General features: G+C 38.4%; 1 protein-coding gene across 1 annotated transcript; it reads left to right on the top strand.

Moving 5' to 3' along the window:
• On the top strand, positions 1–23058 carry esr1 (estrogen receptor 1). The gene is made up of 9 exons (XM_053242237.1): positions 1–568; positions 965–1051; positions 6426–6670; positions 10346–10462; positions 12230–12574; positions 15176–15314; positions 19273–19406; positions 19786–19969; positions 20071–23058. Exons 1-9 carry the CDS (start codon positions 141–143, stop codon positions 20330–20332), a joined length of 1941 nt encoding a protein of 646 aa, XP_053098212.1. The 5' UTR covers positions 1–140; the 3' UTR covers positions 20333–23058.
• Positions 23059–26775: the final 3717 nt, after the last annotated feature.

Below are 26775 nucleotides of genomic sequence, written 5' to 3'. Positions count from 1 at the left end.
GAAGTGAGAGAGGAGGGTCAGAGTGAGTGAGAGAGAGGAAGGTTTAGTAGGAAAGAAAAAAACTCAGTGTGTGTGTGCTCTCAAAGTCATGCCAGTTGTCCTCTTTATGTGTGTGTGTAAATGTGTGTGTTTCCACGGTGATGTCGGGAGAGCAGGCTCGTGCTGAAGCTCCAGCTGGTGCCAGGCAGCGACGCAGGAGCGAGCTAGAAGGGTATTCAGCTTCTCTCGCTTCCCTCAAGCTCTCACCCATGTACCCGGAGGAGGAGCAGCGCCCCACAGGGGGCATGTCCTCCACTGCTCACTACCTAGACGGGACATTCGACTACACTACCAACCCCGACGCCTCGAACTCGTCAGTGGACTACTACTCAGCGGCCCCGGATGTTCAGGTGGCCCCAGAGCCTCAGGAGGAAAACCTGCAGCCTCTGGCTAATGGCCCCACCAGCCCAATGGTGTTTGTTCCTTCGAGCCCACAGCTCTCGCCGTTCCTCAGCCATCCTCCCGCAGGACAGCATACGGCTCAGCAGGTGCCGTACTACCTGGAACCATCAGGAACCTCCATCTACAGGTCAGAGGGGCTCGGGGGAACCTTAACAGCTTCAACTTCTTACTGTCTCATCAACCAGGCTCACATTCTGCACCTGTTACTAAATAATACTAAATACATTCAAATAATCACTCGCAGTAAGAGATTCAAATTCTTATTGTATATTTATTCATTTTTACCGTAATAAATGCAGTAAGACTCCGCAACCCGCATCTAAACAAGTTTAATTTCTAGATTTGACACTGTATACAGTGGAGTCCAAAAGTCTGAGACCACACTGAAACTCTAGGAATTTTTTTTCTTTTAAAAATTGAAAAACAAAGAAAGGAAACGTTAAATATATATAAGATTCTACACAATTTCTAGGTTGCTATTCAAATTGGCGATATTGATCGTGTTAACTCCTTTGTACAAAAGGTCAGATTTTCCTCGAGTCTTCACCCTTCCATTGAAGCACGTGTTCAGACGACAAACTGATGGATTTGATCTAACAGCTAAAGTCAGGTTAGTCCATGCTCAAGTGCACTCTGTCATTAAAGCAAAAGGTGGACGTACCAAATACTCCAAAATACCAAGAAATTCTTCAGTTCACGTATTTACAAAATTCTGCTTTTCACTCAAGGTGTTGCTGATGATGTAATTTGTAATAAAAAGGTTTTGTATTAAAATGAGAAAAGATTATAATATAATTTTCACTAGTGGTCTCATACTTGGCACCACAGTTTACATTTTTAACATATTCCTTTCATTTTTTTTCTTTTTATAGTAAGCCAGACCTGCCATCCCTCACTCGTTTAACTACACACTTTCATATTCCTTTCACTGTAGTTGCTGAACATTCTGCTTTAGGATAAATATCTGAACAACAAGGCAAGAGTTTAAGGGGTTAAATTGGTGTAAAATGCATTCAAATGACCAATCACAATAGGAAATTTTAAACTTTTCATGTACATTCATTATTGTTAACCGTAAAGAGGTGTAAAAAGTTGCAGAGACTCACATCTAAAGAAGACTAATTTGCTATTTCTACAACTTTACATGCATTTCCAGCAACAACACACTGAGAGAGGTTAAAATGGTGCGAAATACATTAAAATAACCAATTACAATAAGAATTTTTATTATATATTTATTAATATTAACCTTAAAATGTGGGCTAAGACTCAGAGACCAGCATCCAAAGGTGTTTAATTTACTATTTCTTGAATTGTAAAATATATACATTTCCTACAAATTCCTCTTTTTGTTTTTTTATTAACCCTACAAACTCTCACTTGGTCTGGACATCTATTTCTTACACCTCTCCTACTAATTTCACTGCTTTGAGATGAATAACTGAACAATATGCAGAGAGTTTTATTGTATATTTATTAATAGTAACCTTAGGATATGGACTAAGACTCTGAGACCTGCATCTCAGGATGTCTATTTCCTACAAATTATTAATTTTTTTTATTAACCCCATTGAGTGAAAACTCAATTGGTCCCATTGGGTCAAAACTTCAATTTCACTGAAAATGAATACAATAAACTGAGAGTTAAAGTGATTAAGCCATACATAAGATATGTTTATACCAAAAATAAGGTCTCCATTCGGTCACCTTTCCTCTTATTAATCATGTATTTAATCAGCAGCAGTGTGAGGTTTCATAATTAATTAAAAACCTGGGTGCTGTTTACTTTAACACACTGACTCATTTCTGTTTTCTCCCTGACTAAGGCTTAACCTTTTAACCTTTCACTCACATAACACACAGTTTTACTGAACTGTGTGCTTTAAGATGAATAATAAGCCGTGTGTGTGTGTGTGTGTGTGTTTAGTGCCTTGGCACTGAGCTGTCCTATACTCTTAATAATGGCTCTATGATACTATGAAACAAATCTGTACTATCCAAATAATGAATATTATCCAAATATTCATCATCTCCACTGAACAGAATGGCTTCAGATGTTTTTCTCACAACAGTGGACGTCTAGTGATTGTTTCGAAGAGCTTAGACAGAGCCTGTTGTGCTTTTAAACCTTGAGAAAAGAACAATATGTGCGAATAACAGGGGGTGTGTGCTGGGATTATCACTTCCTGTCTGAGCAGAGAGAGTAGATGTCTTATGATAAGCACACTTGCTATAAATTCGAAGTATTTTATTATTTGCCATAGACGAGATATTAAAAAAAACAAAATTTTTTTTCACTTTAGCACTTAACTAGCTTTTAGTATTTGCCTTATTTTTACTGGCATATTACTTTTATATTTTTTTACTTTTATAAAAGTCATTTATATTATATAATTATATCTTTTTATTTACATACATTATTTAATTTTATATTGCACTGGTCTACAAATTTTGGGAAATTATCGACCACCGAAATAAAATGTGCTAATTCTTACATATTTTGATTAGATGAATTAGAAAACAGGTGACAAAACCATTGCCTACAAGGGAGGGGGGTGTCTGATGATCATGATGCCTCGTAACTTCTGGACAAAGTAGAACAATGAAAATGGTACCATATGAAGGTTTATACACTTATCTTCACTTTGAGACTAAAGATTATTACCTAACTGTAATTTATTGGGCTTTTGTTGCAGAGTACATTTGTCTTGGCCAGATCTACGCATCATACACAGTATATTTCATAAGCTTTAAAACTGTATAATTTTGAAGTTGTATCTTAATAGTCTGGGAAGCGACACAGCTATGGGACCAACCCACCCACAATTCGGTCAGTTTTTCATGAAAAAAAGCATGAAAATGTTACATGAAAATAATCACATTTTGCAGAAAAGTTATGGAGCATAATCGCACACCCCCCCTTCTAATTTTGAATTATTTTGATGCAATTTTTGACCTGAAGCTGTATCTTGGAAACTGGAGCCAATTAACGCTCAGGACTTAATTTTCCTTTATTAGTGACCCACTTCTGGTAAAAATTTAGCTACTTTCATTTCCTTGTTGTTATTATTTTCTTCTTTTTCTCTCTGCTATTGTTTATTGTATTTTTTATTTTTATTTCATTGTTATATTTTATTTTTGACCACTTTTTAGCAAAGTAAGTAGCTTTTATTTCTGAAGTGCATTTAAAACAATTTTTGTGGACCAAAGTGCTATATTTAAACAAATGTTTACTTTAAAATCTTTACTTATATCTATTTTTACTTAAACGTCTAAATAAATCTTATTTATTTAGTTTTATTAGTAATGTATCATTATTCTGACACAAATTTTGCAGTTTACGCAAAGCAAAGCTAATCGCTTTATTCTTTTAACTATTCTTGTCTTTTTGCGTGATTTTTTTTCTTTGGGCTTTTTTTTTGTTTGTTTGTTTTCATTTACTGCATCCTTTAGAATTAAAAAGTAAAGATTACTTAAGTTCATCTTTAAAGATGCTGCAAGTCTGACCCGAATGAGGTCTGAGCTAGATAACTCGCGGCTCTGTGTTTGATACTCGATGGTGGTCCAGCCTGTCTCAGATGTTATGCAACAGTGTGATGGATCACAGAATTTAGTATAAAACAAACATTTACTAACACTAGAAGAGAAGGTTGAAGGTGAACAAGAGATCCCACGTGACCCTGGTTTCTTTTTGTTTTTGTCACGTGTGTTGTCATTTCTCAGTTTTGTATCACAGAGGAGACGCGTAAAAATGTTATTACAGACGTCACACCAAGAAAGCAATCCCGTCCACATAGGGTTTTAGTTAGTGTATATAATATACAATAATATATGTTTCTGCATACACTCAACCTGCCACTTTAATAGGAACTGCTTTACCCCTGCTCATTCATGCAGTTATACAGTGCAATGCATAACATCGTGCAGATACAGTCTCAGTGACTTTCTCACCTTCATACCAATTGAGCATTGGTACCGATCAGAAGGTCAGATGTTCAAGCCCTAGCACCACCAAGGTGCCACTGTTGGGCCCTTGAGCAAGACATCTAACCATATCTGCTCCAGGGGTATTGTATCATGGCTGACCCTGTGCTCTGACCACAACTTATTAACAAGCTGAAAAGAATTTCGCTGTACTCTAATGTATATGTGACAACTAAAGATTTTCTTCTTCTGATTCTTCTGATTATTCTGCTCTGAGTATCTGAGCATCCCTTTAACGCCACAATTTACCAATCTTATAACGCCTATGTACATCATGATAATGCACCATGTCACGAATTCGTCTCAAACTGGTTCCAGAGTTCAGTGCACTTCATTGTACACCCCAGTCACCAGGTCTGAATCCAGTAGATCACCTTTGGGAAGTGGTAGAACCAGAGGTTCAAATTGTGAACATAAAGCTGACAAATCTGCAGCAAAGGACCAGAATCTCAAAGGAATGTTTGAGATTCCTTTGGCTGCACCGTGAGCAAACTAGTAGTACGATGTTCCTAATAAAGTGGCCAGTGAGTGTAAATAAATTTTTCCCACACTTAGGAAACAGCCATGAACAAACAAAGTGAGCTGAACTTACTCTTGTCATCCAGATGATTCATGCATAAACCATTCCCAAGATAAATCCCACTTGGCTCCAGTAGAGTCAAACAAATTAAATATACAAGCATGAAAAGGTCACAGTTAGTTTCTGTTGGTTTCTTTTGGGTTCAACTGCATTGTTGTTTCCACTAAATAAAAACAAATAATGATAATAATAATTATAATAAATATAGCTGAAGCAGCAATAACGGGGTCCAAGCACTAATCACACATGCTGCGCCAATGTAAAAATTAGGACGTGATCATTTTCATTTGGTTCCATGGTGCAACTGTGATTCCTGTCATGTATTTTTCATGTACATCTTCTTGAAGCCAATGTTTTCATGAGCATTTTCAATAACCAGCAAACCTAGTGTTGGAATGACACGACAGTTATTGGTGATCTTAAACCCATTTACCAAGTTCAATATCAATATTCTGAGATACAGTCTCACTTCCTGTTTCAGTAGCAGTCGAGACATTTGACAACAATGTCACAACCGACACCATTAGCCCTGACCTGTCGTATTTCATTGCTGTAACAGTAGTTACGGATTTCCTACAGATATGTAACATGGAAAAATGGTTAGCTAGACTAGTTGTGGAAATGTGCTTGTAAACTCAGGGTTGTTGTAGCCAAATCCCTCAAAGATGTATAATTTTTAAAAGTCTAAAGATGACTTTTCTCCCGTTCATTGCTACAGTCAAGTGAAAAGGTTTGCATCCCCTGCAGTTTCTGGGTAGAAAAATTAAATTCTATATTCATTTTACAATTTACATGCAGAAAAAAAAAGTTAAAAATGTATCCTGAAACGAGACAACAATTCAAAAACCTGAGCCAAGAACAACAGAAATATGGGCACAAATTTCTACATATATGAAAAAGGTTCAAATAAATGGTGGGAATGTATGTTATTAGAGAATATTTCTATTACATTCAGACTGAGTTCAGAGAAACGCAGACTTTTATACTGATCATTTTAACTGTATAGTATTAATATATTAACATACAGTATTTGACAGAAATAATAGGGAACTAAACTGGACTAAATGTCTTGTTGCTGTAAATTTGTTTGTCTTTTTATGGTGTCATAAGGGGATGCTAACTTTTGCACTTTTACAGTCAAATTGCTGCACATTTCACACAGCTATTGTTCTCTATTTTGGCTGCATTTTTTTTTTCCCACTATGAATGTGACAATTTTTTTTAATGTTGATCATTTTGCTACAGCATACAATAAATTATTGATGCTAATATATTTTGATATTATATTATTTAGCGATATTCTTATTTCAATTTAATCTGGAAGTCATACTTTTTACTTATTAATTAGTAATTACTTACTAATTACTATCTATGATAACTATGTTAGCAATTATTTTGTTTCTCTTTTTTCGCTTTTCAGCCACAGGTCCAGTGTGTTAGCCAGTGCAGGATCACGAGTGGAGCTGTGCAGCGCCACCGGCAGGCAGGATGTATACACCGCAGTGGGGGCCTCGGGGCCATCGGGGGCTTCAGGGACTTCAGGAGCAATCGGGTTGGTTAAGGAGATCCGATACTGCGCGGTGTGCAGTGACTACGCCTCAGGGTACCACTACGGAGTCTGGTCCTGTGAGGGCTGCAAGGCATTCTTCAAGCGCAGCATACAAGGTAATCCAAACGTCCTGATTTATACTGCGTCAGAAAACAAGCGTATGGAGTTCATTTCGAGGGACAACTCGCTATTCAAACATTCACTTCGTACTTTACGTCTTGTTTTATAGGTTGACAGTAGGGGTGGGTGATATGACAAAACTATATCACAAACTACTGATGTGGCATTAAAAAAAACTTTAATAATAATAATGCGTTTGTTTATAATTAATAAACAAATTTATAATCCATTTATTTTATGTTTTATACAAAAAATATTTATAAAAAAATACATTCAAATATTTAACACTTAAAACTTGAACAAATAAAATTTTATGATTTTAAAGATTAAGCACAAAATTTTAACATCACATCAGTTGCTTCTAGTAAGTTTGTAGTTAATAAAAAAAAGAAAGAAAAATTTTTTAATGCATTTTAAAAAAATCACATTAAAGAAAAGTGCATGATATCATTTATCATGATATCAGTATTATATCGTCACATCACATCACCCAGCCTTAGTTTACAGATTTAATTTTCATTTAACATGCAGATTTTGGATATTTAATAGCCACAATTTGTAGAACTTTTTGCTTAAACCCATCACCTCAGATCTCAATAGCCATCCAGCTGGCCCCGCCCCCTTACTGAGCTGATTGGTGTATGATGTGTGAGATCACATATTGCCCCCAGTTCAAACCCAATAGCTCTGACTACTGTGTGTTACTGTTAATGGATTGTCAGAGCGACTTACAGCAGCTCAGAAATATCATTTTTAAAGTATTTACTCCCCTGGCTCAAAACAGTCTTTAACAAAAAAAAAAAAAAAAAACACTACGTGCTGTAGCTTGTGAAATAGATGAATATTTTCCTTTTTCCATTAAAAAAACATGCAAACATTTTTCTTAGCATCATAAGGTTTCTGTAAAGAGACATTTATTCAGCGTAATGGAAGGAGTCTCCGGTGTTATGGGAAAGTCTTGAGAATAAAGGAATTCTCGATACATGACAAGCTGTATTTTTTTGTCTTATTAACTTTGAGAGTGCCTGGCTAGCTCAGTTGGTCGAGTGTGAGACTCTTCATCTCAGGATCATGGATTTGAGCCCTATGCCGGGCACCAAACCCAGCCACTGGGATGGCACAAGCTGCTCAGTGCCGGTCCCAAGCCAGGATAAAATCAGAGGGTTGCCTCAGGAAGGGCATCCAGGGTAAAACGTGTGCCAGATCAAATATGCGGCCCATAAGCCGGATTTCCGTAATGGAGACGGGTGATCTACTGTGGTGACCCCTAACAGGAGCAGCCGAAAGAAGAAGAGGAAGATTAACTTTGAGAGGAAAAAAAGAAAGGCTGGTGTTTACAGCTGCTATAATGTAAACAATAACTTGTTTTGTGGATGTTAAACAACATTAAATGTAGCTATAAATGGATAAAAGTATCAAGACATACTTTAAGTAATAAAAATTGTAACTGTTGGCAAATCACTGTGGTATAAGAGGAATAAAACACTTCAGGATGTGCTGTTACGGAAAAATAAGCAACTTTTGGGCTGGTAACAGTAACTCCGCTTCTTCACACCGCCCTGTTGTTGATTATTTTTCTATAACAGCACGACACTGAGTGCTTTATTCTTTACTTACTGCATTCTACCAAAAGAACCGCTAATTTTCATTGCTTTTGAAGCCACAGATTTTAATAGCAAGGCTCTAATTCTGAACAAAGAATCTTTTATTGGGTGAAAATAGTATCACCTGGTTAAATCCTTCATTCATTCAATTCTAAAAATACATCTGATGAATAGGAAAATGGCTTGTTTTTTTGGACAGTTATGAGTGTGCGTGTGTGCGAGTATTTCCATTTCCTGTTTCAGTCGATATTATTTTTCAGATCACACTGTAACAGTATGGAGGTGTGGTGGTGTGTGGCTGTGCAGCACACGTCAGCTCGTCTTTCTGATGCTCTTTATACCTCCTAACTGTGTAGACGGCTCTTCCAGGAAGCAGAATGGTCTTTAGTCATTCTGTTAAAGCCACCAGGAACCTGTAGAACTCCTAGAAAGCTGACTTCCATTTAACAGCACTTTGTTATTTACATTTACACCACTTAGTAGAGTCTTATCCAGAGTGACTTACAGAAGCACGTTGTAGTCTCTATCAAAAACATTTCCTCATGCAGGTTCGAGCTAAAGCCCTGTTAGAGGGAAATTAGAGGTTAGTACAGCATGAAAAGGAAATCGGGGGAAGAAAAGGCTGTCAAGGGGTTTTTCAAATACATTTAAGTTAGTAGTTTTTCTTAGGAAAGTTTTCAGGACAGAGGAGTTTATGCTTTCTTGGTAACATGGTAAGCTGCATGTTTTTCTGGTCTTATTACGCCAAGAGAGAGAAAAAAGCAGTACTGGCGAGGGAACAACTGCTATAGCTGCTATAATGTAAGTAAGAACAGGAACTAACTCATGTTTTCTGAGCATTCCACAAAATTAGATGTAACTATAAATGGACAAAAAGTATGATGTATCATTCTTTAATTAATTACCAGATATAATCATTGGCAAATCAACTTCGAGGTGGTAACAGTAACTCCGCTTCATCACATAACCCCGTCGTTGATTATTTTCCATGAACAGCACAGAACTTACACCCTTTATACCTGCCTCTGACCTCTTTAAAGGTGCAATAATCTTTTTTTTAATTCCTTTTTTATTCAATTCAATTTTATTTGTGTAGCGCTTTTAACAATGGACATTGTCACAAAGCAGCTTTACAGAAATAAATAAATTCAGGATATAAATTTTAAATTTATGAGTTTATCCCTAATGAGCAAGCCAGAGACGATGGTGGTGAGGAAAAAGTCCCTGAGATGATACGAGGAAGAAACCGTGAGAGGAACCAGACTCAAAAGGGAACAGATCCTCATCTGGGTGACACCGCATAGTGCGATTATAAATAAATTTCTTCTATAACTGTGTACTATATGGACAAATAGTGCAATTATGCAACCAGTAAATTCATCACAGTTTTCACAAGAAGTCCGGTTTGTTAAACATAGCCACCTATTCCTTACTTACACAAATAACCTGGAAGATATGTATGACATGATTAAAAACAATGCATTAAGTTGTTGCCTTAGTAGAACTGTATTAACCCCATTTCGAAAACTGATTTCCAGTCCAGAATACTTTGTTGTGTTTGTATGCGCTTCCTAGTCAGTCATTTTATAAACACTCTATGGGCAATCATAGATCTCGGGGGCAAAGCTTCATGAATATGGGCATGAATTATTCAAATCTCAACTTTTGTACACCTAATCTTGGGGAAAAAAAGACAAATCTCACCTAATGCACCTTTTAATATCCTGTGAGCAGCGTGTAATATTTATAAGAGGTAATAATCAGTAATGTAAGATTTGCAGATTCTTTGTGATAGAGATATCATACACTGCTTTCTTCAGATCAGGTCTGGAGAAAGAAAACATTGACATTTTTATTTCTTTTTTAAATGATTGGTTTGTTTAGTTTGTTTATTTCTTTAGGACCTGATCTATTGTCTTATGAATTGTAAAATAGTGGTACATTTTTCCTTTTCCATTCAAAAACCATGGGAGCTGCAGAAGTTTGCGCTTGAATATATGCTTGTTTGATAGCAGAAACAAATTTCCCGTATTTTTTTTAATATGCATTTTATTTTCTGCATCTCAGGTCACAATGATTATGTGTGTCCAGCGACCAACCAGTGCACTATCGACAGGAACCGCAGGAAGAGCTGTCAAGCGTGTCGTCTACGCAAATGCTACGAAGTGGGCATGATGAAAGGAGGTGAGTATTACACGCGTGTGGGTGTTTACACTCATTACTTCTTCTTTTTTTTCCCCTACACACTGGGCTGTAGTGAGAATTGTGTTAAATGTGCGCAGTGAGGAGTTAATACTGAAATTCTGCACTTCAGAATCCAGACTTAATAACAGACTTTTTAGAGAGTTTTGCGAGAGTTACGCATGTGGTTTGATGTAACCATAATGTCACGCTGAAATTTATGTTTTAGCCCATATTAAATAAATACATAAATATGACAATTATTAAATTAATCATCTCGTCCATGAAAAGTTTTGTTTTTCCGCTCAGAGTTATTGACATAACTGAATACAGCCCACTACTTGCAAGTCACTTCTTAATTCTACAGTTATCTTGTTAAAAAATTAGACCAGTAGCACTCTTGCTGATATCTAATCAGACTGACGTGTTTACACAGACAGGCTGTCAGGGTCAGGGAAGATGCTAGAAAATAATAACAACAATAGCAATACTGCTATGTTCCGGTTAATGATTTACGTAATCAGATTCAGGAAAAAAAAAAATAGTGGTGCTTCGGGGTCACCTTGAACTAGTTAATTCATGCGGTTCTCCAGAATGAATTGTGCTTTTTATCGTATTCCGTGTCACGCCTGAGCTATAATTTGATTTGTTGAGCTCATTTCCTTCGTCAGGTAAAAGGCTGAATCAGTGTGATGGAGCATGAAGCTTCGGCAGTCGTGTTACTCACAAATCAGTGCTGTTAGGATTATTGCTGGTGTTGGGGAAACTGCAGACTGTAGAACTTAATGTCTGATAACTCCATTCTGTCAGAAATCAGACAGCAATTATTGGTACCCATGATTAAAATTGGCAACGATAAGCTTTCTTACATAGTTCCTTCATTGTGTTGCAAAACACTGGTTTCAGATTTATCATCACCTCCCTATGAATACATGGTAAAGTTTCTGTGGAGAGAGGAACATCACTGAGTCTGGTACCTGAACGTCTAATAAGGCTAGAGACACTTACAGAGGATCTTAGACCTCCTTCCATGCACAACATTTCATGCTCTTTTATATTCTTAGGTTTGTGTATGTGGTTTAAACTTCAATTCATTTTTTTTTTCATGTCTGCAACCATTTCTGTGGTGAATTGGTATATGTTTTGGGTCATTATCTTGCTGAAAGATCCCTCTGAGAGATGGACAAGAAACAGAGCCAAGTCTTAACCTCCTGGCAGAGACAACCCGGGCAGTATAAAACAAAAAAAAAACTTACAGTGAATTTGGAAGCCAATGAAAAGTAAATTTAGTGATTTTTAGTTTTTTGACAAACCAAAGAAATCAAGAAGTTAGTGATGATGAAGTTTGCGAATGGCTGATGAAATTTAACTTTTGATGTATCAGTCAGTGTGCGGCAATTGTGTAACATCTACTTGTACACATCTGTTTTTTTTTGTGTGTTTAAGAATGGAAATTTAATTCTACATTTCATGAGGCATAAGTAGAACTTTTTCGTAATGCCAGTCTAGTGATTTTAGTAAGCCGTAAAGGAACTTTCTGGCACCACTATCAACAGGTAGTTGAACGGCATTGTGGGTAATGTAGGAAGCCATCGGAAACTAAAATGAAAATTGGCTAACGTTTAAAAGTGGAAGATTTTAAAAAGTTGTTCAGGGTAGATTTCTCCTTTAAGGATAAAGGTTAGGATAAATACAGAGGCACATTTATATAAAGTAATTATAATGTGTCTGTAAATAAAATGATCTGTCTGACACTGTGTCCCTCCTCAGGTTTTCGTAAGGAGCGTGGCGGTCGCATCATGAAGCACAACAGAAGGCACAGTGGACTGAAGGAGCAGGAGCGAGGTTATAGCGAAGCCCAGAGCGGCTCTGATGTGAGAGAAGCTCCTCCACAGGACGGGCGGAGCAGCTCCGGGATTGGAGCTGGGGTAGCGGGTGTGGTGTGCATGGCTCCAGAGCAGGTGTTGCTGCTGCTGTTGAGGGCGGAGCCGCCCACCCTGTGCTCACGACAGAAACACAGCCGACCCTACAGCGAGCTCACCATGATGAGTCTGCTCACCAACATGGCCGACAGGGAGCTCGTTCACATGATCGCCTGGGCCAAGAAAGTGCCTGGTGAGGGAGAGGAATGACCACTGGTGTTTAAAAACTTGTCTGCGTAATACAACTGGAACATCCTAATTTTTGAGACTCCTGTATTAATAAGGGCGGAGCTTAAGTTACATTTCATCAGCCAATCAGAAACATTGTCCTACAACATTATTCACTTTTCTTTTTTGGTCTATTGATTAGCATAAAATGACAGTTTTTTTTACACACTATACATTAATACAATAGCTATGCTAGTCATACATGAATAAATATTTAGCTCTATACTAACATTAGCCAGGTAAATAGCTAGCTACAGCTTAGCTAATGCTATTTTTCCGGCAGTAACTATTTGATATTAAGAAATTAGTCAAGTTCACTTTTATTAGCAAGTTAGATAATTAGGTCCTCTATCGTAGTGATGTGGTGGGCGAGAATCCTTACTTCACCCTCATTTTCTTCCAAAATTATCTTGCCAAGCCCTTGCTAAGCTAAGATTGTTTCCCCCCCCACCCTCTTTAAATATATGTCTTTATGTATGGACACTCCTGGGCAAAAAAAAATGCGCCAAACCCAAAATGGCAAAATATTAAGCTTTTAATGGTCTAAACAGCAAATCATTGGTCAGGAAATTAGCAAGAATTAAACAAATAGATAAAGGAAGTTAGTAGGGGATTAGTTTCCCCCTTTGATTTCTTTAAATGTCAGGTGTGGCAGATAACCAAATAATGACTAATCTTTTGAGAAAAAAAAATCCCAGAAGATATTTTTGGAAAGTTTTTTTACACCCAGGCATGTGTCATGTGTGTTTGAATTTTACATCAAACATTTTAATCATTATCATGATTTTATCTTTGTGTACAAGAAGACTATAGAAGTGAATTTCCCTGTTTCTAGCTTTTCCCCAAACAAACAGTTCACTGCAGCAAAAGGAAAACAGCAAATGGAGGCACAGGAGCTCTCAGGAGTGCATTTGTTTCATTCTTGCTCATTTCCTGACCAATGATTTGTTTTTAAGACCATTAAAAGTTTAATATTCAGGATTTATTTGTTGCCCAAGAGTGTATCTACAGTATTTAGTAAAATGTCTGTTATCGATAACTTTCATAAATGGTAAGGCAAACTTTAAAAGATCTGTCAACTGTCCATAGGCTAATAAATTATTAGACTAGCTAGCTAAGTAACTTGCTTGTTTTCTTGTATTCTTGCTAGTTTTTTCTCAGTAGCAAGAGGTCTGTCAGGGTAAGATTAATGATACTTTTCCTTTCCTTCTGGTTTCTTGGATGAATTTGCTACAATTTGGGCAAAACCATGCTAGCTTTGCTAGCTAGACTTTTTCACCTGAAGTAAAAAATTAGCTAACCACACATTGTACTGTTTATAAAAAATGAGATCATGGTGTGATATAAATGTTCCATTTTTCTACAAAAAATTCAAGTTTTGTTCTTTAAGAGGTTTTTCTTTACACTGGTTAGGTCTTTCCTGTCACAGAATTGCTAACAATCCAGGAGGGTGAATGCTAACCAAACTACTGTGTGTTCATGAGTTAGCAGTGTATGCAGGATGGACTAGTGTTGCTCTGACATAAGAAGGCCATCTTTCGAACTCATGATCTCCCACTGAAAGACATTTATCGATCTTTTACTGAACGTGTACATGGATTTTTTTTTTTAAAAGCCAGACGGATCATGATGTTACAGAAGTATCCTTGGTGACAGCCTTGCGTGTTTGCGTAACCATGGCAGCACTGTCGACAAGGCAGGTGCTCGAGCGTCAGATGACGAGGTCACACACACACACACACACACACACACACACACACACCCATGCCGCAAAAAGAAAAATTATTGTGATTACTGTCATCAGTGTTCCTGCTCATTTGACTCGACCTCTGACTGGTTGCTCCCTTATCCAGCACACACATACACACAGACACACACACACACACACACACACTCTGAATATAGAGAGCCAAACTTCAGGCATTAAAAAATATCAAGCATACAGTGCAAAGAAGTGGGATCTCAATCTGTGACAGTGTGTTAGTGAACAATTTTTTGTTCAGCTTTATTGTTTTTTTTTTAAAGCAGTTTAAAGATGTAGTCTGTAATGATTAAAAGTGTTCCTAAGACCTATAACGATCATTTGATTTTAAGTATACAAATACAAAAAAAAAAAAAGTCTGCTTCGCAATGCTGCCATAACATGGATCTCCCTAATTTCTACATTTCAGGCTTTGGTTTACATTTTTACAACCTGTAAATAAGCTGTGTCCCCAGCCAAAAAGAGCTGCTCAAGCAAAAAGGAAACAAGAAGAGTTATTCATAGTTTTAAAAAGAGGGGGGGAGTTTGGGGTTGGGTTCAGTCTGTGCTTTAATTTAATTGCAGTCGTGACTCACTTTAATTGATACACATTTGCTTAGTTTAACAAATACTTTTAAAGTTACAGTCTCTAATTTTTAAGTGTTCTTTTCCTTTAAAAATTCTGTAAAAAACAGCTTTTGTTCATGTCCATGTCACATCCTAACACCTCTATTGTTCCTGTGTAGTGGCTGCATCACACATACACTGTAGATGTGTTTTCTGTTCCTTTAAGGATGAAACCTGTGTTTTTCTTCCTCCCTGCAGGATTTCAGGACCTCTCCCTGCATGACCAGGTGCAGCTGTTGGAAAGCTCCTGGCTGGAGATTTTGATGATTGGTCTCATCTGGAGGTCCATCCACTCACCTGGAAAACTCATCTTCGCACAGGACCTCATCCTCGACAGGTAACGACCCAGCTTTATTGTGTTTACTGCTCTCAAACAAACAAACAAACAAACAAACTTGCATTTAGAGTTTTAATGATTTGTCCTTCTGGGGGAACCAGTTAGGGTTCTATGGATGGATAACCATGGATGGATGAATGAATGAATGGTTACCCCTGCGTGCATGGATGGATGGATGGATGGATTGATAACCCTAGGGGTGTGTGTGTATGGATGGATGGATGGATTGATAACCCTGGGGGTGTGTGTGTATGGATGGATAGATGGATTGATAACCCTGTGTGTATGTGTGTGTGTGTGTGTGTGTGTGTGTGTGTGTGTGTGTGTGTGTGTGTGTGTGTGTGTATGGATGGATGGATTGATAACCCTTGGGGTGTGTGTGTATGGATGGATGGATGGATTGATAACCCTGTGTGTATGTGTGTGTATGTGTGTGTATGTGTGTGTATGTGTGTGTGTGTGTGTGTGTATGTGTGTGTATGTGTGTATGTGTGTGTGTGTGTGTGTGTATAGATGGATGGATTGATAACCCTAGGGGTGTGTGTGTATGGATGGATGGATTGATTGATAACCCTGTGTGTATGTGTGTGTGTGTGTGTGTGTGGATGGATGGATGGATTGATAACCCTTGTTGTACGTATGGATGGATGGATCCTACAGAATCCTACAAGTTTGTTTGGTTTGGATGAATAAATGGATGAATAACTTTGTCTGTATGTATATGTGTGTATATTTATGTATGTATGGATACTCCTGTGTGTATGTATGATGACTGGATGGATAAATTTGTATGCCTGCATGGATGGATGGACAGATGAATCAGTGAATGGATGAATAACCTTGTATGTATGTATGTGTGTGTATGTGTGTGTATGTATGTATGGATACTCCTGGATGTATGTATGATGAATGCATGGATAAATCTGTATGCATACATGCATATAACGATGGATGGATGGATAACCCTATATATAGATATGTGTGTATACTTTTTTACATGTCCTCACACACACTGTCATTTTTTCAAAACTTCACAAACCTTATAACCGCTTTTATTAATTCCTTTTTGGAAACTTGGAAAAAGTACAAAAAGGTCACTTATGATTTTTAAAGACTGAGATGGAAATGAAACTTTCACTGGATGATCAGAGTTGGTACTGAATTGACCAAGTGTTAATGCATCATAGAACATAAGAGCCAATCAGGTGTCAGTACACAAATGAAGGTATCTGAACACCAGAGTACAGTCCATACCCAAATATACACTCACCGTCCACTTTAATAGGAACACGTACACCTGCTCATTCATGCAGTTATCTAATTAGTCAATCATGTGGCAGCAGTACAATGCATAAAATCATGCAGATACAAGTCAAGAGCTTCAGATAATGTTCACATCAATCAGCAGAATGGGGAAAAAGTCTGAGCTCTGTGACTCTAACCATGGCATGGTTGTTGGTGCCAGATGGGCTGGTTTGAGTATTTCAGAAACTGCTGATCTCCTGGGATTTTCACACACAACAGTCTCTAGAATTTACACAGAATGCTGCAACACCTTGTTGATGAACTGGACAGCTGAAGACTGGAAAAAGACCAGGTGATTATTATCTTCTGCCGTTGCAGCCCATCCACCTCAAGGTTTGATGTTTTCTGCATGCTGAAATGCTTTTCTGCTCACCACGATTGTAAAGAGTGATTATATGAGTTACTATATCCTTCCTTACAATTTGAACCAATCTGGCTAGTTTCCTATGACCTCTCTTATCAACAGGGTGTTTCCACCAACAAAACCCAACGTTTTTTGTTTTTTGCACCATTCTCTGTAAACTCTAGAGACTGTTTTCTGTTAAATTTCCAGGAGATCAGCAGTTTGTGAAATACTCAACCAACCCATCTGGCACCAACATCCATGCCACGGTTAGAGTCACAGAGATCACACTTTTTCCCCATTCTGCTGTTTGATGTGAACATTAACTGAAGCTCTTGACTTGAATCTGCATGATTTTACGCATTGTGCTGCTGCCACATGATTAGCTGATTAGATACCTGCATAAATGAGCACAGTGTGGTGATGGTGTACAGGTGTTAAAGTGGACTCCTATTAAAGTGGACGGTGAGTGTACGTAGTCAGAAAATCTTTAAAACTGTAAGCACTTCTGTAAATCTTGCAATTTTTTTTGCAGAAATGCCACATCAAGCAATTTATAATTGAATTTAGAATTCAATTCAATTTTATTTATATAGTGGTTTTAACAATGGACGTTGTCACAAAGTAGCTTTACAGAAGTAAATATATTCAGGATATAAATTGTAAATGTATGAAGAATAAATGTGACCGTCATAAAAATGGATGACTTTGAGAATTATATATAGACTTTTATATAGATTGAGATTAGACTTTCATCCGTTAGTCCCAGTCTTTCTTACTTATCTCAGTAGAAATATAAAATCCTATCAAAATTACAATAAAAGGACATGACATTTGTGCATTTAGAATTTTCATTCAGCGTTTTCATTTTCGCCTGCCTCTCGACACGGCACTCATCCATCTGCTGCTCAGGGACCTGGTTAATGTCACTGTGCTCTCCTGGCTTTTTCTATTTTTCTATTTCCTGCTCATTTTGGTGATGATGATGCAGAAGTCCCGCTGTGTACCGAGGATCTTGGAGGAAAGTCGTATCCTATAAAATAGGATTGAATTATTATTAATGAAAAAAATAGATCCGGCTGCAAAAAAAGCCCAAGAATGCTATTAGCAATAGAATGCCCGGCTGCTCTTGAAAAGGCCGTGTCACAGGTATATGTAATTAACCAGGATGTGGCTTTGGAGAGAGTCGGCGTCATCGCTGACTGAGGAAGAGAGAATCTGATTAAAAACAGACAGGTAGAGTCAAAGAGGCTAGCAAGAACATGAGAGGGGGAGAGAGAGAGAGAGTGAGAGAGAGAGTGAGAGAGAGAGATTCAGGTGGCATGGCATTAAAGGTAGAAGAGGGGGGGGGGGTGTTTAAGAGCGTGGGAGTTGGAGAGAGAGATAACCTTTAATACTCTTTACAGGTACAACGTGTGCTCTCCAGCTAAAGGTAAACAACATACTCAGCAGCGCCCAGGCCACATCCTTTTTCCACGAGAAATAGAGCGAGACCACGTGCGAGACACACTGAGGCAGAATGTTATAGCCATTTATTCTAATTGGTCAGAAGGTGTTGATTAATTCTCAGCAGCCCTGACATTAGTGTAGTCCCAAATCACAGGTTTATATTAATGCTCTTGTTCTAACATAAAGTCAGGTCCATAAGTATTTGGACAGTGACACAATTTTCGTAGTTTTGCCTCTGTACTTCAGCACAATGGATTTGAAATGAAGCAATTAAAATGTGATTGAAGTGTAGACTTTCAGCTTTAATTCAAGAGGTTGAATAAAAATATTGCATTAACCATTTAGGAATTACAGCCATTTTTTTACAGAGTCCCTCCATTTTCACAGGCTCAAAAGTAATTGGACAATTGACTGAGAGTTTCAGTTTCTTGGAGCAGTTTCTTGTTCAGGTGTGGCCTGTTTTCTCGTTATTTCATGAGAAAGGTCTGTCAAACATGTGGAGGCAGTGTTATGGCATGGGCATGTATGGCTGCCAGTGGAACTGGGTCACTGGTATTTATTGATGATGTGACTGCTGATAGAAGTAGCAGGATGAACACTGCCTCTACATGTTTGACAGATGATGCGGTATGCTTTGGCTCATGAGCCCTTCCTTTCCTTCTCCATACTCGTCTCTTCCCATCATTCTGATACAAGTTAATCTTGCATCAGAGCTGGTCAGGCTTATTTTTAGAGGTTTTCTAGCAAAGTCTAATCTGGCCTTTCTGTTCTTGAGTGTTCCCAGTCTTGAGGTATAACAATTGTATTTACATTCATGAAGGTGTCTCTTGATTGTAGACTTGCCTGCCTCTTGCCTTGTAGGAGTGAAGGAGAGTGTGTGGAGGGCATGGCTGAGATATTTGATATGCTGCTGGCCACCGTGGCCCGTTTCCGCACCCTCAAACTCAAGTCAGAGGAGTTTGTGTGTCTCAAAGCTATCATACTGCTCAACTCTGGTGAGTATTTCAGCAAGGTCACTACAAAACAGAAATAATAATAATAAAAAACACCAAAACAACCCATTGAAGAGATGGTTGTATGTCCTGCAGTGGAGTGTAAACTACATACATGATCTGACAACCTTGGCTTTAAAAGAATTGTTCTCTGGTTTATGGATTTTTAAAAAAAAAAAAAAAAAAAAAAACAGCTACTTCCTTTTAACCTGTGCCAGCTCAGCTATATGCGATCACCTTTAGTGCATGCTTTTGGAGAGACTGTTGCTTCTGTCTCTTTCTGTAAAGCACTGAACTCTTTTAGGTTTTTCAGTTCCATAGATAACTTCTTTACAGTTAATAATCCTAAGCTGTTTGATTTGATTGTGTGTGTGTTGATTAGGTGCGTTTTCGTTCTGCTCCTCCCCCGTCGAGCCCCTGAGGGACGGCTTCATGGTGCAGTGCATGATGGATAACATCACGGATGCCCTCATACACTACATCAGCCAATCAGGAATCTCGGTGCAGCTCCAGTCCCGGCGTCAGGCCCAGCTCCTGCTTTTGCTCTCGCATATCAGACACATGAGGTAAAATATACTGGAGTACATAGAGAGAAGGTAGGAGGAACTTGCCAATTCACTCCATTTTACATCCCTGACGTGTTTGTGCCTCTCTATTTGTTGTGAAGCTATAAAGGGATGGAGCATCTGTACAGCATGAAGTGCAAGAACAAAGTTCCTCTGTATGATCTACTACTGGAGATGTTGGATGCACATAGGCTCCACCCCCTGGGCAAAGTGTCAAGGAACTGGGCTGATAGAGTGTCGTCTTCACCTACTACAACCGCCTCAACCCCAACCACCACCACCACCACCACCACCACTGCCTCCACGTGTGCTGCAGACTTACAGTCCAACCCGCCGCGTCCTAACCGAGGAGCCAGCCCATGAAAATCACTGCTGTACAGCGAGAGAATATAAACAGCTAATATTATCCATCAGATGGTGGTTGGTTTTAAGGTTGGAGCTGAATTCAATCAGGTCCTCTTAATGGGAATGTGATGTGATGATTTCATTAACATGGTTTCTTTCCTTACAACTTGGCCCCGTTCTTCATCTCGCTGGATCGGATTCTTGACAATTTGACCTGATGCTTTGACATGATTTTTTCCATTCTTTAAAGCTGCTGTCAGACCTAAAAGAGCAGCTTTTTCAACTTAAATGGAATTAGATTGCACCAGAGTTCTCTAGGAAGGAAGTGGGTCAAATCGCCAAGACCCTTTCACCCTTTATAGAAAGGTACCATTTTAGCTAAGAGGGAAAAGTATCGGGAAAATCCTATGAGGCCAAATGTAAGTAATAAAATTTGTTATAATTGTGATGTACACAAAGAGTCAGCGAATTAAGATAAAAAAAAAATTATATATGTATGAGGAAAGTTCTTTGTGTTTAGAATCGTGTTACACAGGTCTTCATTTTCTATTCAGATTAAGCAAATCATCTGTGTGTAATTTGCGCCTACGCCAGATTTTTCTTGAGTAGTAGCATCGGAGCTTCAAAATCTTCTAGTCAACTTTAAATATGAGCACATTTTTTCAAACCCAAAAATATTCAGGGGAAGAAAATGTGGATTAAGCAGATTTTTCCTTATCAAAGGATATCAAATGGAATATGATGCAACATAAAGGCATGGGACTATTCAAAAATGAAAAGACTTATATGGTGATATATGAAAGAGAAGATGTAAAGCATAAATAAATGCTAAAATAGATCTAATCATCGTATCGTATATTGCTGCATGAATAGTCCCAATTGTAATTATCGCAATCACCGTAAATTTGGTTTAATTTAACAATATGGCTTCCACATTCATTATTCAGCAGCTTATAAAATAGCACTTGATCCAGCACATCTTGTTATTTTGCACTTTCTTCTTTTATATTGTGTGCACAAATTAATGAAGGCACGAGACACTAAATGGAGCTCATGAAATCGTAATACATGCGGGAGGTGAAGGCTATTTTAACATACTTTTCAATTTTATTTCCAGTTGTTAATTTAATAAAATAATTTTTGCTCTCCTATAAAGAAATCATAAAGGATAAGCTAACCTAGCACTCCTCTGCTAAACTTACAGCTCACTTAAGCGTTTCTCATAATTTTATCCATAATAAGTTGGTCCTCGAGATAAGCAATATCTCTGATTAAGATATGTGTCCTCTGATCTCCTCTGTGCAGAAAAAAGATTTTAAAGGGATGATACTATCAATGCCAGAATCACATCTAACTGAGACACACCTGTTTTACTCAAACAGCATTTGCACTGCTGCATATATATAATAATAAATAAATCCTGGTGAGTAGAAATGATTTAGAAAGCAGCTTTGTTTACCAGCTTGCTTTTTTTTTTTTTTTTTAGCCACACCACCTTGATCGATCGATGTGTTCACAGACTTACCAGTCAAGAAAACAGCTCCCTTTTTTGAACTTAAGTGTTTTTCAGCTTTTTTTCCCCCCCAAATGAACTCATTGTCCTCTTTGGGCCCTTCATTTCTTACAAAAATGTCACAGTGGACTGTTTTTCTTTTTGTACCATTACTGTCTTCAGCAATGTGTTTGCAACAGCATTTTGCCACACTGACACACAATACATCCAATCACAAGAATGGGCCTGTCTTTCTTTCTTTTTTTGTAAAAATATGAACTACGGTTTCACAAAGAACCTGACTCATGCTCCACAATTTTGAGGGGTTGTACTGTAGTCACCAAAATTAGATCAGACACCTTTAAGTGCTCTCTAAACCTCTGAGTGAAGGACATTAAAATACCCTACAGATGCCTCCTTCTGCAGGACACTACATGGTCCTAAAGCCAGTCGGACTGCCTGAAGCTAGAAAAGGAATCAATGCAATTAGACAGATACTGTATATGAGGCATGCACTAAAAACTGTACAGTGGAAATATAATTTACTCTGAAAACTGCTGATGAATGTATGTCTGAGCTGCAGTCCTATAAGCATCACTAATCACCGACTTGGTAAATAGAAATCTTTACTACATGTGTTAAACTGAATTAAACAGAATGAATTCAGTCATGTTTATCAGGTTTGTATTCAGCCATGATTCAGAGAGAAACTTAATTCTGCAGTACGGTATGTACCTTGTGTTTAATAGATATGTGTTAATTCCAAGTAATTTCTGATATACTTTGCACTATTGATGTTACATTTTATGTAGTAACTTATGTTACAAATACCTACCAGGTTTGTACAGCAGGACTTGGTACAAAATGATTCTTTTTAGAGAGTTGAGTAATTTAGTTCAGTACAAACTGGTTTAATTCTTTTACTCTTTGATTTAGTCTTATTTTTAAAAAAAACAAACTTGTATAGAAAGTAAATATCTGCACAAATGCAATATACTATTTCTGTCAGTGTACTGTGTGTAACAGAGTGTATTTTTTTAAAATATTGACTGCTACTGATCTGTTCTATTTCTTAAAAAAAAAAATTACATCAGCCCATGTGGTGACGAGGTTGACATTATCCAATGGCAGTCATATGGTTTTGTTTTGTGATGAAACCTTGTTCATAATTGTTACATGTACCCCTGATTTGAGGACTTAGTTGTAAAACATTAGAAAGTAATAAAATATGGAGCTTCTTCTTTTTTTTTTTTTTTTTATTAATTCATTTTACATTCTGCTTTTCCTGTTGGGGGCTGAAATGGGTAGAGTTTAAAAAATGTAAAATAATAATAATAAAAAAAAGGTAAAGTTTAGTCCAGCATAAGTCTCTATCCCTGGCCACAGATTCCAGCTCCTCCTGGGAGATTCCCAGATGTTCCCAAGCCAACTGTGCCTGATGCCTGATACAGTTCTAGCATGAGCCAACCACGGGATATCCTTGTAAAGTCCCCGAACCACCTCAACTGCCTCCTCTCAATTCAGAGAAGGTCTTAAAAAAACTCATTTCCACCACATGTACTCGTGACTTTATTGGTGAGGACAGGGATGAGAGTTGACTAATAAATAGAAAGCTTCATCCCCAAACTGAGCTCCTACTGTAACCTGCTGCTGCTGACCTAATCCACTTGTCAATCTCACACTCTTTCTTTTTCATTATTTTCTCATCTGCAGTGTATAAGATCCCAAAGTATGTAAACTCCTCTAGCAGCAGCAAGGTCTCTCCCCTCACTTGATGGGAGCGTTCTACTGTTTTTTGGGAGACTCAGACATTGAGGTGGTGATTTTCAACTCTGATGCTTCACACTCAGCAGCAAAACGTCCAATGCATACCAGAGATGCACTTTAGATGGTGCCAAGAATCCATCATCTGCAAATATCAGGGATGTTACCTGTTAATATTGGACACCTCTTCAACCCTGGCTGCATCTGGATATACTGTGCATGAAACCCAGAAACAGGTGTGGAGATGACACACCCTTGACAATGTCCAACACCCACCTTAAACGGTTTCAACTTAACACTAAATATGCAGACACAACTCTTACTGTGCTTCTACAGAGACTCACTCATACGAAGTAGCAACCCAGATACCCTGTACTCCTGCAGTACCTCGCACCACAAATCTTAAGCTCCACAATCATAGGCCTTCTCCAAATAAACACATGTAGATTGGATAAGAATACACCCATGATCCCTCACAAAGCTGTGCAAGAGTGGACCCCAGTTCCACAGCCTGGGAAGAATCTGCATGGTTCCTCTGGAATCCTAGGTTCAACTATCAGATGGGCTGTCCTCTCCAGAACCCTGGCATATACCTTTTGTAGAAGGTTGAGGAGTGTGATTCCCCCATAACTGGAACACACCCTCTTGTCCAGCTTTTTTAAAAAAATAAATAAATAAATACTATTATTATAATACTGTCCCTGCCCCAGATCTCCATGCAACCTTGAAAGGCATGTTAACCACACAATCCTACCCTTGTCCAATGTTTTTAATGTCTCCGGACAAATCTTATCCACCCTTGCAGCCTTGCCATTATGAAGCTTTCTGAGATTTCTGGAACTTCCTCCTGAAGGGAGGGCATGTCCACTAGGTTAAGGAGTTCATCAGAGTGCTCCTTCCATCACTTAAAAATATCCTGAGTAAAGGTCGACACTAACTGGCACTTGCTTAACAGAATTTGTGCATGGTCTCGTTTCCCCCTTCAGAGGCACCACGTGGTTTGCCAGAACATCTTTGATGCCACATGAAAGTCTTTTTTCATGGCCTCTCTTGCCCAAGTTTCACTTCAGTAACTGCTTTTGCTGCATTCCTTCTGGCTCCCCTACGCCTCTCAATTGAATCAGTAGAGCCCTCCATGAGCATTTCTCGGAAGGCCTCTTTGTTCAACATGACTACTTCTCTCAGCACTGAGAGTGTCCACAAGTGCATCTTAGGGTTACTACCATGACAGACACCAACAGTCTTCTGGCTGCAGCTTCTTGCAGCAGCCTGTGTGATCGAGATATGAACATGGTTCATTCAGATTTAATGTGTCCTGACTTCACTTGGTACATGGGAGAAGACCTTTCAGAGGTGGGAATAAATTCATCTCTCACTGAAGCTTCTGCCAAATAATTTCAAGAAATCCAAATGTCCAAAACATAAAATCACCCATTGAACTTTGGCCCAAGGTGGTCTGGTAGCAAGTACGCTTATGAGCAACCTTGTGTTTATTAGACTTCTGTGCAATCCAAGGAGTATCAAAGACTATGAACTGAAGTCCCCTAGTAGTACTGTGGACTGAGGAGAAAGTACCATCTTCAGCATGTTTCACCTCCTCCAAGTTGGTTAAGGCTCTGGGTTACTGATCAGAACGTTGGGGTTTCAAGCCCCAACACCGCCAAGCTGCCTCTGTGGGGCCCTTGAGCAAGGCCCTTAATCCTCTCTGCTCCAGAGGCATTGTATCATGGCTGACCCTGTGCTCTGACCCCAACTCCCATGAAGCTGGCATAGGTGAAGAGAAGTATGTCACTGTACTGTAATGTATACGATGTGACAAATAAAGGCTTTCTATTCTATTAAGTCAGAATACTCCGACTTGCTATTTGGTGCAGCCAGAGTTTTTCTTCCTGAGACTCCAAACCTTAAAAAGACAACCACCCTTCTACCTGGAAAAACTCTAAGACTGGGACCAGTGAGTATCCCCACACTAACTTCCGTGTGAACTCCAGAGTAGGAGAGAGACCACCCCCAATCGAAACGCATGGTACCTGAGCTCATACTGTTTCTATATCTTTCGATCTCAAACAAAAACCCAGGCTCTTTCCCTGCCAGTAACATGATAAAGCCCACAGCCAGTTTCTATTGCAAAAGTGTAGTCTAAGGCTGTTCATCACATGCCTGTGACCTGACTAGCATTTCACCTGATCCTGACCCACAACAGCCTACAAGATGGCTTCACCTCACCACTTTGGTTACGTGGGTGGCCCAGTCAGCAGGCCCTCGCCTGTGGACACCACCCCCACTTCTGGATGATAATCCAGGAGAGGTGCAATAGACTCTTTTTTTGCACATTTCATGAAGATCTTTAGGATCCTTTTTTGTCTTCTTAAGGGTTCACCAAAGTGTGCACTACTGAGAGCACTACTAATCTCCCAAAGGTTCTCCGAAGATCACAAGCCCCTTCAGGTTGATGGTTAAGGCAGCACACCTTTATCGTATGCCTGATGCCTTATTTATGTTTTCTCGCTTTATCTTTCTGAGCAGGGAGCTGAGTATGTGTGGCCATGAGCTGAGCAAAACCGAAGCTGAGCAGGATAAGTGGTGAGCTGCACTTTAAATTTTACGTCACTGACCGTGACCTATTTACCCGTTAAATTCTGAGAAATTATTGTGTCATAGCACATTTATTTATTAAATACTATTATTCACAACGGTTACTGCATTGTGGCACCATATCCTGCTGTACAATCTTGGTATTTTTAACATAGTATTCCAATATTTAGACTGTGTACTTAAAATTAACACAAGGTAGTCACAATACGGTGAAATAAAGTGCTACCAAATCGAATCGTCCTAATTTAAAATGTAATGCTTATATTTTGGCTTTAAATTCAAAATGTTTATTGCTCTCTTCTCTGTATGTTGAAATAATGTATGCCTTATATTGCACTATGATGATTATAGTTGTTTGCATAATGGCTGTATTTAAACATTGATTTAAAAAAAATAAATAAATAAAATAAAATAAATAAAGGAAAATTCACTCAAACATAAATGTAGCTTGAAATCTGGCAAGCTCTTTTTGGAAAGCTTTGTGAATGCGGAGAATATCAACTCTTGACAGTTGTTTTTTCAGCTTAAGTGTACTCGTTTATAATACTGTAAAAGAGGAATCACAGTGATGTACAGGTTGGTGGGAAAAAACACGCACACGACACTAATA

This window comes from Pangasianodon hypophthalmus, chromosome 19, assembly GCF_027358585.1.
Source record: "Pangasianodon hypophthalmus isolate fPanHyp1 chromosome 19, fPanHyp1.pri, whole genome shotgun sequence".
In the NCBI taxonomy this organism is placed as follows: Eukaryota; Metazoa; Chordata; class Actinopteri; order Siluriformes; family Pangasiidae; genus Pangasianodon; species Pangasianodon hypophthalmus.
The sequence above is the reverse complement of the archived record's forward strand: the minus strand, read 5'-3'. Positions and strand labels throughout refer to the sequence as shown.

What these genes read in the sequence shown, in the direction of transcription:
- esr1 (XM_053242237.1), top strand. Translation starts at nt 141, where the DNA reads ATGTCGGGAGAGCAGGCTCGTGCTGAAGCTCCAGCTGGTGCCAGGCAG. An exon ending in CTGGGCCAAGAAAGTGCCTG is followed by an intron (nt 12,575 to 15,175) that starts GTGAGGGAGAGG and finishes TCCTCCCTGCAG; the next exon opens with GATTTCAGGACCTCTCCCTG. An exon ending in TCGCATATCAGACACATGAG is followed by an intron (nt 19,970 to 20,070) that starts GTAAAATATACT and finishes TTTGTTGTGAAG; the next exon opens with CTATAAAGGGATGGAGCATC.